The sequence below is a fragment of the Amphiprion ocellaris genome, chromosome 15 (genome assembly GCF_022539595.1).
Source record: "Amphiprion ocellaris isolate individual 3 ecotype Okinawa chromosome 15, ASM2253959v1, whole genome shotgun sequence".
Classification (NCBI taxonomy): Eukaryota; Metazoa; Chordata; class Actinopteri; family Pomacentridae; genus Amphiprion; species Amphiprion ocellaris.
Genome location: NC_072780.1, coordinates 23,232,888 through 23,246,784, shown reverse-complemented (window position 1 = coordinate 23,246,784; position 13,897 = coordinate 23,232,888). Strand labels below are relative to the sequence as shown.

Below are 13,897 nucleotides of genomic sequence, written 5' to 3'. Positions count from 1 at the left end.
GACACTGAACCAGAAGTTGCTCTTTACATGGCAGTTCTGTCACCACTGGTGTGTGAATGTGTGTGCGAATGGGTGCTTTGAGCAGCACAAAGGTAGAACATCAGGGGAAAAATTTTTAAAAAATGAACTTAAGTTAATATACATAAGTACTGTTGATATTGTACAATGCTGAAGGGAAATTGGGCTCATGGAAACCTAAACACAGTCTGTGAGCTCAGTGTCTTTTGGCAAGTTTAGTACAGAACCGTCAGCTTCCTCCTCCCCCACCTACAGCCAAATATTTCCCACACTTCCTGTCCCCACAGTTACTTCCAGTTCACTTTCTCATTGGATAAAGGATTAACAACTCACAATGTTCCTGCCTACACCCCTCCACCTCCCGCTACATCAGAACACACTGAGCCACCCTACACCACCTCCTCAAACTTATCCTCAGGATTCAGAAGAGAGTTGTAGCACTGTGAAAAACATCCTGCACTGTTCTGGTACCAAAGAAGTCTTTTCCCTCTCCCCTCAATGATTATAGACTGTTACCTTAACATCTCGCATCATGAAAGATTCAGATTCAGACAACTTTATTTGTAAGCAGGGGGCAGTTAAAAAGGCACGTAGAGCAAGCAGTGCAACAATGATGTAATAAAGAGAGGGATAAATATATATACAAATCTAGCAAGTAATATAAGCATAAAAATAAAAAAGAGAAATAAAACAAAAAAACACAGCTTAGTAACATATTAGTGCAATTATGTCATACATAGTGCAAATATGAATGAAAGTAGGTGCAATATGGCAATGAGGTAGATATATAAGACAAGAAAGCTCTTGAGAGACTGGTTTTTGGACATCTCAGGCCTTATTTACCCACCTTCTTGGACCCACCGCAATTAGACCTCTTCTCCAAGTGTTGGTGTTGGGGATGTTATTTTCTATATGCTTTACCGAGCCCACTCTAACCTGGACAAAGATTGGCAAGTCTTTGAGCATGATGTTCTTTGACTTCTTTAGTGTCATAAACAATCCAGCCTATGCTGCTAGGCGAGAAGCTCCACAAAATCTGGGTAGACACCTCCTCATCTTCCTATACTATCGACTACCTGACAGCCAGACTTCAGTTTGTGAGGCTGAGAGGATGTGGCTGAGGGGAACTGTAATGTCACTTTTCCTCTTAATACTGTACACTACAGACCTCTGGTACAATTCACAGTTCTGTCATCTGCAGAAATTCTCTGATGACTGCAACTGTGGACTGTGTCAGTATTGGAGAGGAGGCTGAGTAAGTGGCGTGATGTGTAGACGTTGCCAGGGTTAATTTCAACACCATTTACATCCTGGGAGTAGAGGTGGAGGTAGTGAAGAGCTACAGATACCTTAGAGTTCACCTTGAAAACACCAGCAACAACATTAAAACCACCTGCCTGATATTATGAAGATACCACTCGTGTTATCAGAACAGCTGTAACTCTTCCCTGTTAGTTGTATTTACGAGAACGCATGCAACAATTTGCCATCAAAACACAGATTTTCTCTCTGTAGGTTTTGCACTTTTATGTCTGTCCACTTTGTAACATTAACTGTCTTTTTTTCAAACTATTTTTCAGAGTCTGGTTATTTACACAAAGCAGTATTGCTACAGAATGGGGCCCACATCATTGAGGAGGTTCAGGTTTTTGAGCAGCCTCAGCCTATCAAGAGCCTGAAGCTCTCCATTCCCAAGGTGCACATTGTGACAGACATTTATTTTGTGATTTAGTTCAAGTGTGAGCTTTAGACTTGATACCTTTAAGATCCCTTTAATAGTTACTGTATCCAAATCTATATAAAACATTACATTGTGATTTGTCTGAATTTTGATTGAAGGTGCACTACCGTTCAAATGTTTGGAGTCACCCAGGCAATCTCATTTTTCCATGAAAGCTCATACTTTTATTCATGTGCTAACATAATTGCACAAGGGTTTTCTAATCATCAGTTAGCTTTTCAACATGATAAGCTAACAAAATGTACCATTAGAACACAAGAGTGATGGTTGCTGGAAATGGTCCTCTGTACCCCTATGAAAATATTCCATTAAAAACCAACCCTCCAGCTAGAACAATCATTTACCACATTAACAATGTCTAGACTGTATTTCTGATTAATTTAATGTTATCTTCATTGAAAAAAACAGATTTTCTTTCAAAAATAAGGACATTTCGAAGTGACCCAAACTTTTGAAAGTAGGGTACCCTTAATGATCAAAACCACAGTTACAGTAGATACATGTAATTCAGTGTGTACTAGTCAAAATTAGAAATGCAGATATCTCGTATGTCCTCATGACTAATCTGAATAATTGTGTGTGAAATGTTAAAATGGTTCGCCATAGGAATAATAAACATGATCATCAAGAGCATGCCAAATATGTTTGATAGTTGCAGAACAGATAAGAGTAAGGATTTTGGATTGGCCAAGCATAAGCAATCCATCAATGAAGTCTTTAGTAGGCGTTTTAACTGCTTGCTAATAGATCTTTTGACTTGTAAATATGGCACCACTCTAAATTGGCCTGCAATGGTGACCAGCTTTGGCATTACATCTATACTGGTTACAGTTATAACCTGAATAGTACAAGAAATATTTTGCAGACCTGCTCTCTGTCCAAATGGAACTGTAATTTGTAATATACTAAACACTTTAAGTTCCAATAACTCGGAAACTTTGTCTGGTAGTTGCATTAAAGTAGGGAAGCTTTTCCTCCATCTTACTGCTTTGAAATTGTGGTGTAAACATTTTTATCCTATAAAAAGCAACCCTACAGCACTGAATGGGTTAAATGAGCTGTAAGAATAGATGGATGTACAGTAATTATAGCTTTCTAAGCATAACTATAATAGCATTACTGTGAAAAGACATACAGACCCCATGTGGCCACTTATGAATGACACTCGCACCAAAAAGTGCCTTTGTTTGTGTTTTGCCTTCCGCTATCATTTTTCTATAACTGGTTGCTTGATTCTTTTATGCCTGGATCATTTTTCTCTGAACATGAATCTGAAATCCACCGTACAAGCAGCCAAATACGCTTTATGCACAAATCAGGCCCATGGTTGGTTAATGACCTTAACTAAATGAATTCAACATTAATGTATATAACCATGTTCAGGTCAATTTCTAGATCAAAGTGATGTCTTTGTTGTCTTGGTTATCTCCAATACTCTATAGGTAGGTCATTTTAATTCAGTTCAGTGTTACTTGGAAAATTAATGTTAATCCAGCAAAGAAGAATAAGCAAAAATTTCAAGTCCTTTCTGTTTTTACCCCTTCACCTATGTTGATTTCCCCAGTGCAGCTTAACAGTCAAGCCTGGAAAAACAAAAATGGATCTATATACGGACTGTATACTGGTCTAAGTTATGCAGTTACACAGAGTAAATGTCACGATTCTATAGAATGAATGTCTCACTTGCAAATATAACATTTATGGAAAGCCAAAAGACATAATCAAGTCAGTCCTCTGATTTCTCTGTTTTTATGACATCTGACATCAACATTTGTGTGGAATGTATGTAGCAATGGTGTTTAGATATACACTTAACAAAGAGGTTCAAAGTGAAATGATCTAAAAAGCACTACAGAGAATTGCTTGAACTGTTTCAATCTTATTCTGTTTCACTGCAGGCTGTGATATATGTTGGCACATCAGAGGGTGTGGTGAAGGTTCCAACAGCAAACTGCTCTTTCTATTGGACCTGTGCTCAGTGTGTTCTAGCCCGAGACCCCTTCTGTCATTGGGACCCAGTCAGCAGGACCTGTGTGATAGTCTCTAAAATCCCCACAACTCTGTGAGTGCAACATTTTGCAATTATTTGGTTGAAAGTGTGCAGTACAAGCTATACAGCATTCAACCAATATGCCAAAATGTTCATTGAATTTTAATCATACCAAAAGACAGATGAAATATTCTGAGACTGATTTGACTTTAGCTTTGATATTTCTCTTTTGCGATTTGTTTTGAGTCATTCTTAAACTGAAAGGGAAACGTCCAACTGATGAAAGTATATTAAAAACTTTTAAAATGTTTAAAAAATGAAAATATTAATATGTACCCTCTTGTCCAGCATAACAAGGCAAAACAAATGTTGGTTGGAATGGGCTTTCACATAGACTATAATATGAGCAAGGAATAATACATTTTTTGTACAATGCCTTAAGTATCTCATCGAACTTCTTAACCTGTCTACTCGTCCTCGGGAACTACTGATGGAAGGTACTTATTTACAAAAGTTTCAGTTAGACTTCTGCACGGTCTAACTAGCACAAAACATTCATGCTCGTAAATGTATCTTTGCAATTTAGACAGTGTGTGGGACTCTGAAACTTTTGGATACACTTGTCCCTCTCCTATGCACCTTCCTCATGAAATAGATATGCCAAGAGTTTCTTAGATACTTGTTCACCAAAACTCACTACTGTGGCAAAGGTGACCAGCAAGCTGGCAACTTTTCTGTGTCCTGTGACAGCTTTGCAATGACAAACTAATTTCCATTTGCTCCAAACAGTTCTTTCACCTGACAGAACCATGCAATGTTTCAACCCACCCTCCTTTTGGGTGATAATGAGAAGCCTGAAATACTCTTCAATTGGCATAATTACAATCCTGTATATAGTCATGATGAGTCGATGACGACTGAGTCGTCTTCACAGCCTTCTGATCTCAACATCATGGAGTCAATCTGGCATTACATGCAGTGGACAGTGTCCTGATGGTGCTTCCTAAAACTTGAGCAAAGAACTATATATCTTAATATGAGACTTACTGTCAAGATCTTTTGGAACAAGTTTGGAACAAATGGAGATAAGGATGCAAGTTTTACAGAATTTTCTGAACACATAGCCAATGCCATTATCAATCAATCAAGAATTGATTGTGAAAACTTGTAAAGGATAGTAGTATTTTTTTTTTTTTTTTTAAAGCACAATGTACAGTAGACATTATTTCATGTGGTGATACAGCTATTGGGGCAATGTTGTCTTGGTAGAATCTATGTCTTAAATTCTGAGCTCTGGCTAGAAGCCAACAACTACCAAAATATTTGTCATGGCGGCCCACTACGAGCTAAACCCGAACAGTCCTCCCTTCTTGCCACCATCTAACTATCCGTACTCCATGTGACTGCCACCTCTGGTTGTTACAGTATTAAACACACCACAAGTCTGCAGTACTCTATCTGCAGTAAGAGACGAAACCAAACACTATAGCTAATGTACAATGCATTTTCTGACATACATGTCCTTTGTGTTCTGCCTTATTAATATATTTTTAATCGGTTAAATTGTTAATAGCATCCCTAATTTGAGAATATCAGAATGTTTATGTATAAATGTCCCCGACCACAGATTGTAGCTAAGAGAAGAAAACAATAATACAGCAAAGGAGATGGGAGGGCTTTTTTAGTCATTGTTTAGAAGCCATCACAAGTAAACCTGTAAATGTTGTGCCTACATTCACTGCTGACTGGAGCTGTCCCTTCTCAGAGGCCAGGACATAGATGGGGGGAATGTTGAGGAGGCCTGCAACAGTGTTTCTTTAACACGTAAAACCAGATTTGGTCCAAACAATCTGCCTGCAGGTAAGTGTAATTCCTCTCAATTGTTTTGCTTTGTGAAAGGGTTCCATATTAGTTAATATTCATTTTTATTGTGTTTTGTGTATGTGAAAAACTTGAAAGTGTAACATAAAAGCTCTGATAATGAACAAAAGTTTAAATACAACTGTGAAAGACCTGACAAAATCGGCTGGATCAAAAATATACAATACCAGTCAAAAGTCTGGACACACCTTCTCATTCAATGTTTTTTCTTTTTTCTTAATTTTTTCTTTTTCTTACTTTCTACAGTGTAGATACATACTGAAGACACCAAAACCATGAAGCAAAATATATGAACTTATGCAGAAGACTTTTTTAGAATTCCTTTATTGTCATTGTACCAGTGCAACGAAATTTTAAAAAGTGCAATCCTTAAGGTACATAGGTACCAAGCATCGTAATAAATAAGTAAAAACAAATAAAAAAGCTAACATAAGAAATGCACCACACTACATTCATACCACAAGTCATATCATATAACACTGTGTTCCTGTTATTGCACAATTCCCTATCAGTATGTGTGTGTGTCTAGTTTTTGTCTGTTGAGTGCAATTATGGCCCTGGCATAGAAACTGTTTTGCATCCTTCTTGTTCTTGCTTTTATTGTCCTGAAACAAATGCCGGAGAGCAACAGTTCGAAGCGAGAGTGAGCTGGGTGAGATGGGTCCTTCAGTATTTTGCGTGCCTTCCTGAGACAGCGGGAACTGTACAGATCTTCCAGAGAGGGCAGAGGGCAGCCGATGATCTTCCCGGCTGTGGTGACGATCGTCTGGAGCGCTTTCTTGTCTCCAGCCATGCAGCTAGAGCACCATGCACACATACAATATGTCAATATGCTCTCTATGGAGCAGCGGTAAAAAGACACTAACAGTTTTTGATTGAGGTGGTTGTTCCTCAGTGTCCTTAGGAAATACAGTCTCTGCTGTGCTTTCTTAATGACCGCAGTAGTGTGTGCGCCCTAGGTCAGGTGCTCCTCTATGTGGACTCCCAGGAATTTAAAGTTTGACACCCTCTTCACGCAGCTTCCACTGATGAACAGTGCAGCTTAGTTAGCTTCCCTCTCTGTTAGCTTCATTCTCTGTTAGCTTCATTAGCTTCTCTCTCTGTTAGCTTCATTAGCTTCCCTCTGTTTTAGCTTAGTTAGCTTCCCTCTCTGTTAGCTTCATTCTCTGTTAGCTTCATTAGCTTCCCTATCTGTTAGCTTCATTAGCTTCCATATCCGTTAGCTTCATTCGCTTCCCTCCTTTTACAATCATTTAACTTCACTGGAGCGTTGTATGATTGTGATGGATTATCGGATAGTAAACCTCAGAAGCCAAGACTGCAGCTGCACCAGTCGTCCTTTTTCATAAACATACAAGTACCTGTGATTTGAAGAGACTTGTCTTGTCATGTAGTTTCAAGTCATTTGTTTGGGAATTATCGCAATAGATCATCAGGAGAATATCAGCATAATAAAATCATGACCAAATACATAGATCTGTTGGGATAGTGGGACATTTCTGCTTCAGAGTTTACCTTCTGATATCTCTACTAATCAGTCAATCAATTCAGTAAGTAGAATAGGGGTCTAAAAATGACAAATTAGACCTTATTACTTGTGTGGAGACATGGGGTTAGGTATAGAGATAACAGATATCAGCTGCGACAATGCCACCTGGGAGTTACACCCAGGAAATCCTGCCTAAGGTATGTTTTTATTAGTTCTTGGTCACTGAACAAGGTCACACAGGTTCAATTACCACAGGGCGAGACAGTTCCCAATTAAAACAATTTTTGAAATACAAGTTAATAAAACATGCTTAAACGCTAAACAAGTTGGTGTGGACTAAATGAAAATTTACATAATTACAAAAAAAAGAGAAACAGTTAAACTAGTCAATTCAATACGTAAAACCAAATAGACTTACCGAAAAAGATAACTAAATTAACACAATAAATGAAAGCAAAAATACCAAAACAAAATTACTAAATTAATTTCTAAGTAACAAAATCAAAGAAAACAAATTAATGGATAATGGCTTAAACCATTTGACCCTTGTCACTAGATGTAGTTAATCAGCCAGGTCCCAGTACAGCCTGTGACACAACCAGGCCCCTGCAACAGAGCTGCAATCAGCCCTACTGAACAAAGGCGGAGTCCTCTCCATGTCGACCAAAACAGGACCGAAAAGCACTGAAACAAAATGGAAGGAAAATAAAAGAAAACCAAAACCATACAAAATGGAAGGAAAACAAAAGAAAACCAAAACCATACAAAAGAAAAGAACCAAAAAAGACAAAACAGCAGCACCGCACAGGGAGTGGTCGTATGCAGCAGGCCAGATGGTTACACCAGGCTGCAGGTGCAGCAACGACAGGTGACCAGAGGATGTGAGCCTCAGAGATGCATCTCAAACACAGGCAGGACTCCAGCAGATCACTTCATCTCCCTCTGGCCCCAGCAGTCGGCCACGATGTCAAGAAGATAGCGCGCCTCGACGGCGATCACAAACGCTAGGCTAGTCACACCAAACAAGAAAGACTGCTGTGCCCAACAATGCTGCCATGCTGAGCCATGGCCACCACAGGAGCAAGCGAGGAGTGAAAGAGAGGAAGAGCCACTGCCGCATACCTGGATATAAGCAACCAGAGCGAGGACCAGGCCTCTTCCTAGACACAGACTTCGACAGTGAATTGGGCCAGTGTCGTGGAAGCTGAGGATGAGGTCAAGGAGCAGCTTATGCTAAGAGAGGCTGAAGTCTCACAACTCAAACTGGAGAATGAGGGTCTCTCAAATCAAAAACCTTCAAACAGAACCAGACCAAGAAGAAAAGGAGGCCTTGAAAAAGCAAGTGAAACTCTTGGAGGACAAGAATACAAGTCTGCAGGAAGACAACAACAAACTGCAAGAGGACAAACAAGCAATGGTGGAAAAGAAGAAGAACTGGAGGATAAGATCCAACTGATTGAGCACAACAACATCCCTCTCAAGGAGCTCATCAGCCAATTGAAGGAATACATTAAAACGCTCCCAACAGAAAAGACACTGCTGGAGGACCAGAGTAACCAGAGATTCCTCCAGATCAGCCATCTGGAGAAAAAGCTTTTGAAAGAATCTTGCATCAATGAAGAGACGATGAAGAGCATGGAGTTCCTGGGAGAACAGGTCGCCATCAGAGACCAGGAAGTCTGTCGGATCACTGGCATCAATGACAGTCTATCAGTGACACTCTTCAAAGCTGAGGAGCTGCTGCTGGAAGCCAGCAGTGAAATCGAGGAGAAAGAACAAACCTGGAAGAATAAGCATCAAACTTCAGAGCAGCTCAGAAAAGATGTTGCTCGGAAAGAAAAAGAAAATCAAGAAATGCTCAAGAAACAAAAAGAGACAGATGACCTGCAGGAAAAAATCAGACAATTGGAAGAAAATAATCAGGAACTGCAGGAGCTTTGCCTCCAAAAGAAAAACAAAAAGAGACTCTAAGTTTTTCAAGAGGACCAAAGATAGAAAGACCAACAGAAAACAGATCGAAGAGAGAGAAGAACAACAGGAGCAAGAAAAGAGGATGAAGAATAAGAAGAAGAGCTTCTGGAGCTGGTTTAAGAGGAGTGACAGGAAGGTGGAGGAGGCTGCTGGTAGTTCAGCGTAGCTGGACGGCAGCAGCTCCCTCTGCCTCCCTCTGCCTTCCTCTATCTTCTCACCCCTTATTCCTCCTCACCTCTAGAACCTCTCTCACCCTCATCCTCTCTGTTTCTTCCCTTTCCTTCCATCTTTTCTTTTCCCTCAACAATATTATTGACCTTCTCAATTACCCCACATCAGCAACATCAGCCTTTAAAAGCTCATACTGCTTAATCTCTACTTCTATCACCCCCCACTACCCCTACACTCTTTCTGTTCCCCCTTTCCTTCACTAGCTATTCAGCTATTGCCCCTCCTAAAAAAATAAACTCAAAATACAAAAAACTATCATATTTCTGCATATGTGTGTATTAGATCTGAAGACTTCATGTCTCATTTCAGGGTTTTCAGGTTTTTGAAGATTCCTAAAAGGAGCTGAATTTGAATTATTTTCAGGTGATGCAGCTTATAAGAGACATTTTTGAAATTATTATTTTATCTTAAATAATACAGTTTTAAATATTTTGAATAGGAATTTTTGACAGTTCATTGCTTTTATGAGATTTCACAGATAATCAGATTTTTTATTTTTCATAATGTTGAATTTGTTTTGGAGTGTTTTATGCTGTGATAAGTCCTGGTGTTTCATTAACTATGATGAATATTCTGGACTTTTATAGTACTTTGCGCAAAATTATTTGGTATACATATACTAAGAAAACATATGCTACATAGGTATTTTTATACTCGCATAAAATCTGTGCAATATAGATAATTTGTGCTATATTAATACTTACATCAATATTTCCATTTATGAAATAATCTGTGCAATACCACTGGCTTATGCAATAATGTTGTTTCTATAATCACTACTTGCGTATATCTTATTTGGTTTATTTTTTTTTTATTTTTGTACTACATTTCCAATATGTTTGCACTATCTTTTCTGCTGGAACCATGCAAATGTTCCCACTGCTGGATTAATAACGGCTTATTTTATCTCATAAGACATTTACTCCACATATTTGCACTGAATCTTGAAAGTCTTAGTGAGTAGTGTTGTGTCTGACTGAACTGAGTCTTTGGTTTAAAAAGACTCACAGTGAGAAAACAATCTGCAGCACTGAGACTAAGACCAGCACAACTGTTTTTATGTTTCAGCTGTTTAAGCAGCACAGAGTCCAGATAATAAATGAAAACAACACTCAAGTCAGAGTTTAGAATACACGAACAACTCTGCAAACAAATTCAGCGAAAAGGTTTGATGTTGCAAACTGCATGTCAGAGTCCCACTTCACTCCCATTACTTCTGTTATTGGTATTTATTCATTTTAATACCTGCCATCCTGACAGAGTTAAACACAAGTGAACTGGACTGTGAGCCTGTTGCAGTCAAATGAAGATCACACCTAAGTATGAAGCACGTTTTTAATTTTGAACATTTACATCGCCTGAAGACATTAGTGTGTTCCTTGTTCTCACACTTAAACACAAAGAAACTTGCCTCCCAGCACTTACTTGGAAAGTATGACAGCATGCTGTCTGATGTTACTGTCTTACTGTCAGTCACTCTGCACCTCTGGCATTCAAAAACCACTGTACAGAAATACACAGACACACAAACACAACCCTATTGACTTGCTGTGTATAAATGGAAATCAGACACCAATTCCACTCATATTTGGTCGTTACTGATGATAATTTCTGTAAATTAAATGTTGAACACAATTAGGACAGTCTATGTGTAGTGAAATTAATAAATGAGCATATCCATTGCAGCCTACCCCTGCTTGTTTTAACAGATTCTAACCTCAAATTGGGTTGAAGGAAGGTTTATGCATTTTTTTTAATGTAAATGAAGACTTTGTGAACGATGTGCCAAGTATGTGATGACATTTAGTTTCCTTGCAGCCTTTGGCTTTAATATTGTGCTTCATGCATTGTTGTAAAAAATTTCCTTCATGCATTTTCTTTTGGGGTAGTACAGTCTTTTGGAGATTTAGATTGCTGTTAACATGATAACCCATTAAACTGTTTACAAGGTTATGGAGAGTTTTGTCTTGTTGGGGGATTTGGTGAGCTGTAATCTGTATGTCAGCCTCATGTCCTGCAGGTGAGCTGGTGTCAGTCTCTCTGAATGAAGTGATCCGCATCCAGTGTCCTGCGGCCTCGCAGCTGTCCCAGCAGGTGTGGGAGCGTCCTAACAGCCGGCTGTCTTCAGACCTATACCTTTTCCTGGAAGATGGGAGTTTAAGCTTTGTGGCCACCCCTGCCACACTGGGCCACTACCTCTGCCTGTCTTTTGAGAATGGCTACCAACAGACTATGGCCATCTATCATGTCAAACAGAAGAGCAGCCCTATGACTCAAAGTCCAACCAGATTCCCCCGCCCTCAGACATACCCCATACCCACCACTCAAGCTGTGAGCAGGCATGGACCTGAACTGCACACCTCTGTAGGGACTTCACCTAAAAGAACAGAATCAACAAATGAAGAAATAAGGCCAACACTGTCCATCAGGAACACTCAAGTCACCAGAGGACAGTTCGGCAGAAACTTGATCCTGTGGACAGAGAAATCAGGACAGAAAGAGACAGAATTTAAGGGTGGGGAACCCTTGCTTGCAGCCAAAGGCCCCTGCTACCTAAGGGAACTAGTGGTTGTGTCAGTTCTTCTGGTGATCTGCCTCAGTCTGCTAATCACCATGGTTCTGTATGCCCTCAGACAGCGATGCCGCAGCAGAACAGCACCCCAAGCAGGAACTGCAAATAGAGACTCTGACAGGAGGACCCCTGTGGAACAGGAGGCCTTAAGTGGAAACAACATTTTGAGCAAACACAATGGACAACCGCTGCATAGTGGACATGTCAGTGGACTATTTTGTAATGGGACACTCACAGGCCCTAATGGGCATTTGCCCAATACTCCATCTGAACAGTCCTAGGCATTTAAATTGTTATAGATAAGACTGTGAATGGAGGCCATTCCACAACCAGAGTTAGCATGACGACCACTCCCCAGTGAGAGGTTCACTCTTGACAGCCAATGAAAAGGTACAAACACTGTGGACTGTTTATTTAGATTTTGATGTAAAGGGATGAAAGACAATCCCTGAGGTACCTGAATGAAGACACGACACTGTTGAAATGTCCAAGACACATTGGTTGTGATGTTCAAAATTTCCTGTGTTCTCTTCACCTATTAAGGTAAGAAGGTCAAATTTGAGACAACAAAGGTAAGGCAATCAGTAAAATAGGTACTTACATGTTTTGTTATAGAGTAGTTTAATGAAACACCAGTGAAAAAGTTTGATGTTGTAAAATTTACACAAGTCTGTGTTTATTGTATATGCAGAATCAGAAATTAAAGATAGCTATGTATGTAACTTCAAGGAAATATGCATAACACAGTTTTGAAGAAACATAATTGATGCCCAGGTTATATTCAGTGACGAAATTCTCCCTTTCTAATGGTTATGATGTTGGTTTAACACAGAGAGGCAATTGGTAGATGGTTAGGCTAGCTTATTTTTTGTTTGTGACATGATATTGCACCCAAAATGTGAACGTGCCTTGGCAACATTTTAAAGGCTGTTTTGGTGAAGCTGTTGATCACCTTACTGGTTTCCTTTACATTGTACACCCTTGACCATTTGAACACCTCAATAAACATGAATCCACAACCGAAATGATGGCACGGTGCTGCCTTTTAATAGGTTTACATGCATTTCAATAATCTTATGTAAACAAGAAAACTGGAGTGTTTCTCATTTGCCTTAATGTCTCCTTGCTCTTCATATAACTTGTAAATCCATCTGATCCACCATCATTAAAGATGTTGCAAATCGCCTACTTTCTGTCCAAAGAAACAAGGAGGGAGGGTACATGAAGAGAAGGGACTGAAAATATGATACCAACCTTCAGCAAAACAACAGTTTTACTAACAGTAATTGATGCCATCTAATTTGAGGACACCAATTTCTTTAGTTAAAAAAAAAACTCTTTTAACTGTACTGATGTGCATGTGTAGTAATGGTTTGAGCTGTGTGTCTTTGACCCAAGAACTTCAGATTTCAGAAATGTTCTGGTAAAACCTGTACTAACAGTAACTAATCCCAAAGGTGAAAAAACAGCTGAAAGAATTTAAAAGATTGTTTAGGTCCTCTTTTAAGACTTAAGAAATCTGTACCAAATTTTCTACATATTTTTGACCTTTTACATACTCAACATTACTGGACCATGTTTCTGTCATACAACTATAAAATTTGTAGTGTTGTTCTTTTCAGGAATGTTGATGCTTTAATATAAAAATGAAATGTTATGTCAGTTTTCTGTTATTTCCTGTAGCTGTTGATACAATGACTTCAGTCTAGGGCTGCAACTAACGATTATTTTAATAATCGATTAATCAGCCGATTATTTTGTCGATTAATCGATGAATCGGATAAAAAAACAACACATTTTTAATTTCCGCTGCTTTATCAGGCATGGCAATTTTCCGCCGTTCCACGGAAATCCGTCGTTTTAATTTTCAAATTGATCATTTCTGTGAATCGTTCAAATCCGTTGAGAAAATTTTAGGGGGGATGAGGTATGTTTTTGTTACTCTTGCTCCCGGTTTTTGAGAAGCGCTCGGCGTTTCTCCCGCGTAATGGACAAAGAGAACCA

The 13,897-nt window shown here is 39.2% G+C and overlaps 1 protein-coding gene across 9 annotated transcripts in view; it reads left to right on the top strand.

The window, feature by feature from the left end:
• The window catches only part of sema4ab (sema domain, immunoglobulin domain (Ig), transmembrane domain (TM) and short cytoplasmic domain, (semaphorin) 4Ab), a 32,647-nt gene extending 19,097 nt beyond the window's left edge, over nucleotides 1-13,550 (top strand). For 7 of the 9 annotated variants that reach the window (XM_035941514.2, XM_035941506.2, XM_055018121.1 and 4 more), the window contains 4 exons: nucleotides 1,599-1,714; nucleotides 3,658-3,821; nucleotides 5,515-5,609; nucleotides 11,327-13,550. In XM_035941514.2, coding sequence (XP_035797407.1) covers nucleotides 1,599-1,714; nucleotides 3,658-3,821; nucleotides 5,515-5,609; nucleotides 11,327-12,174 — 1,223 coding nt within the window. In that variant the 3' untranslated portion in view covers nucleotides 12,175-13,550. Of the gene's footprint in view, nucleotides 1-1,598; nucleotides 1,715-3,657; nucleotides 3,822-5,514; nucleotides 5,610-5,876; nucleotides 11,275-11,326 lie in introns of those variants that run through there. The other 2 variants (XM_035941520.2, XM_055018122.1) reach the window with 2 other exon arrangements.
• The last annotated feature ends 347 nt before the right edge of the window (nucleotides 13,551-13,897 follow it).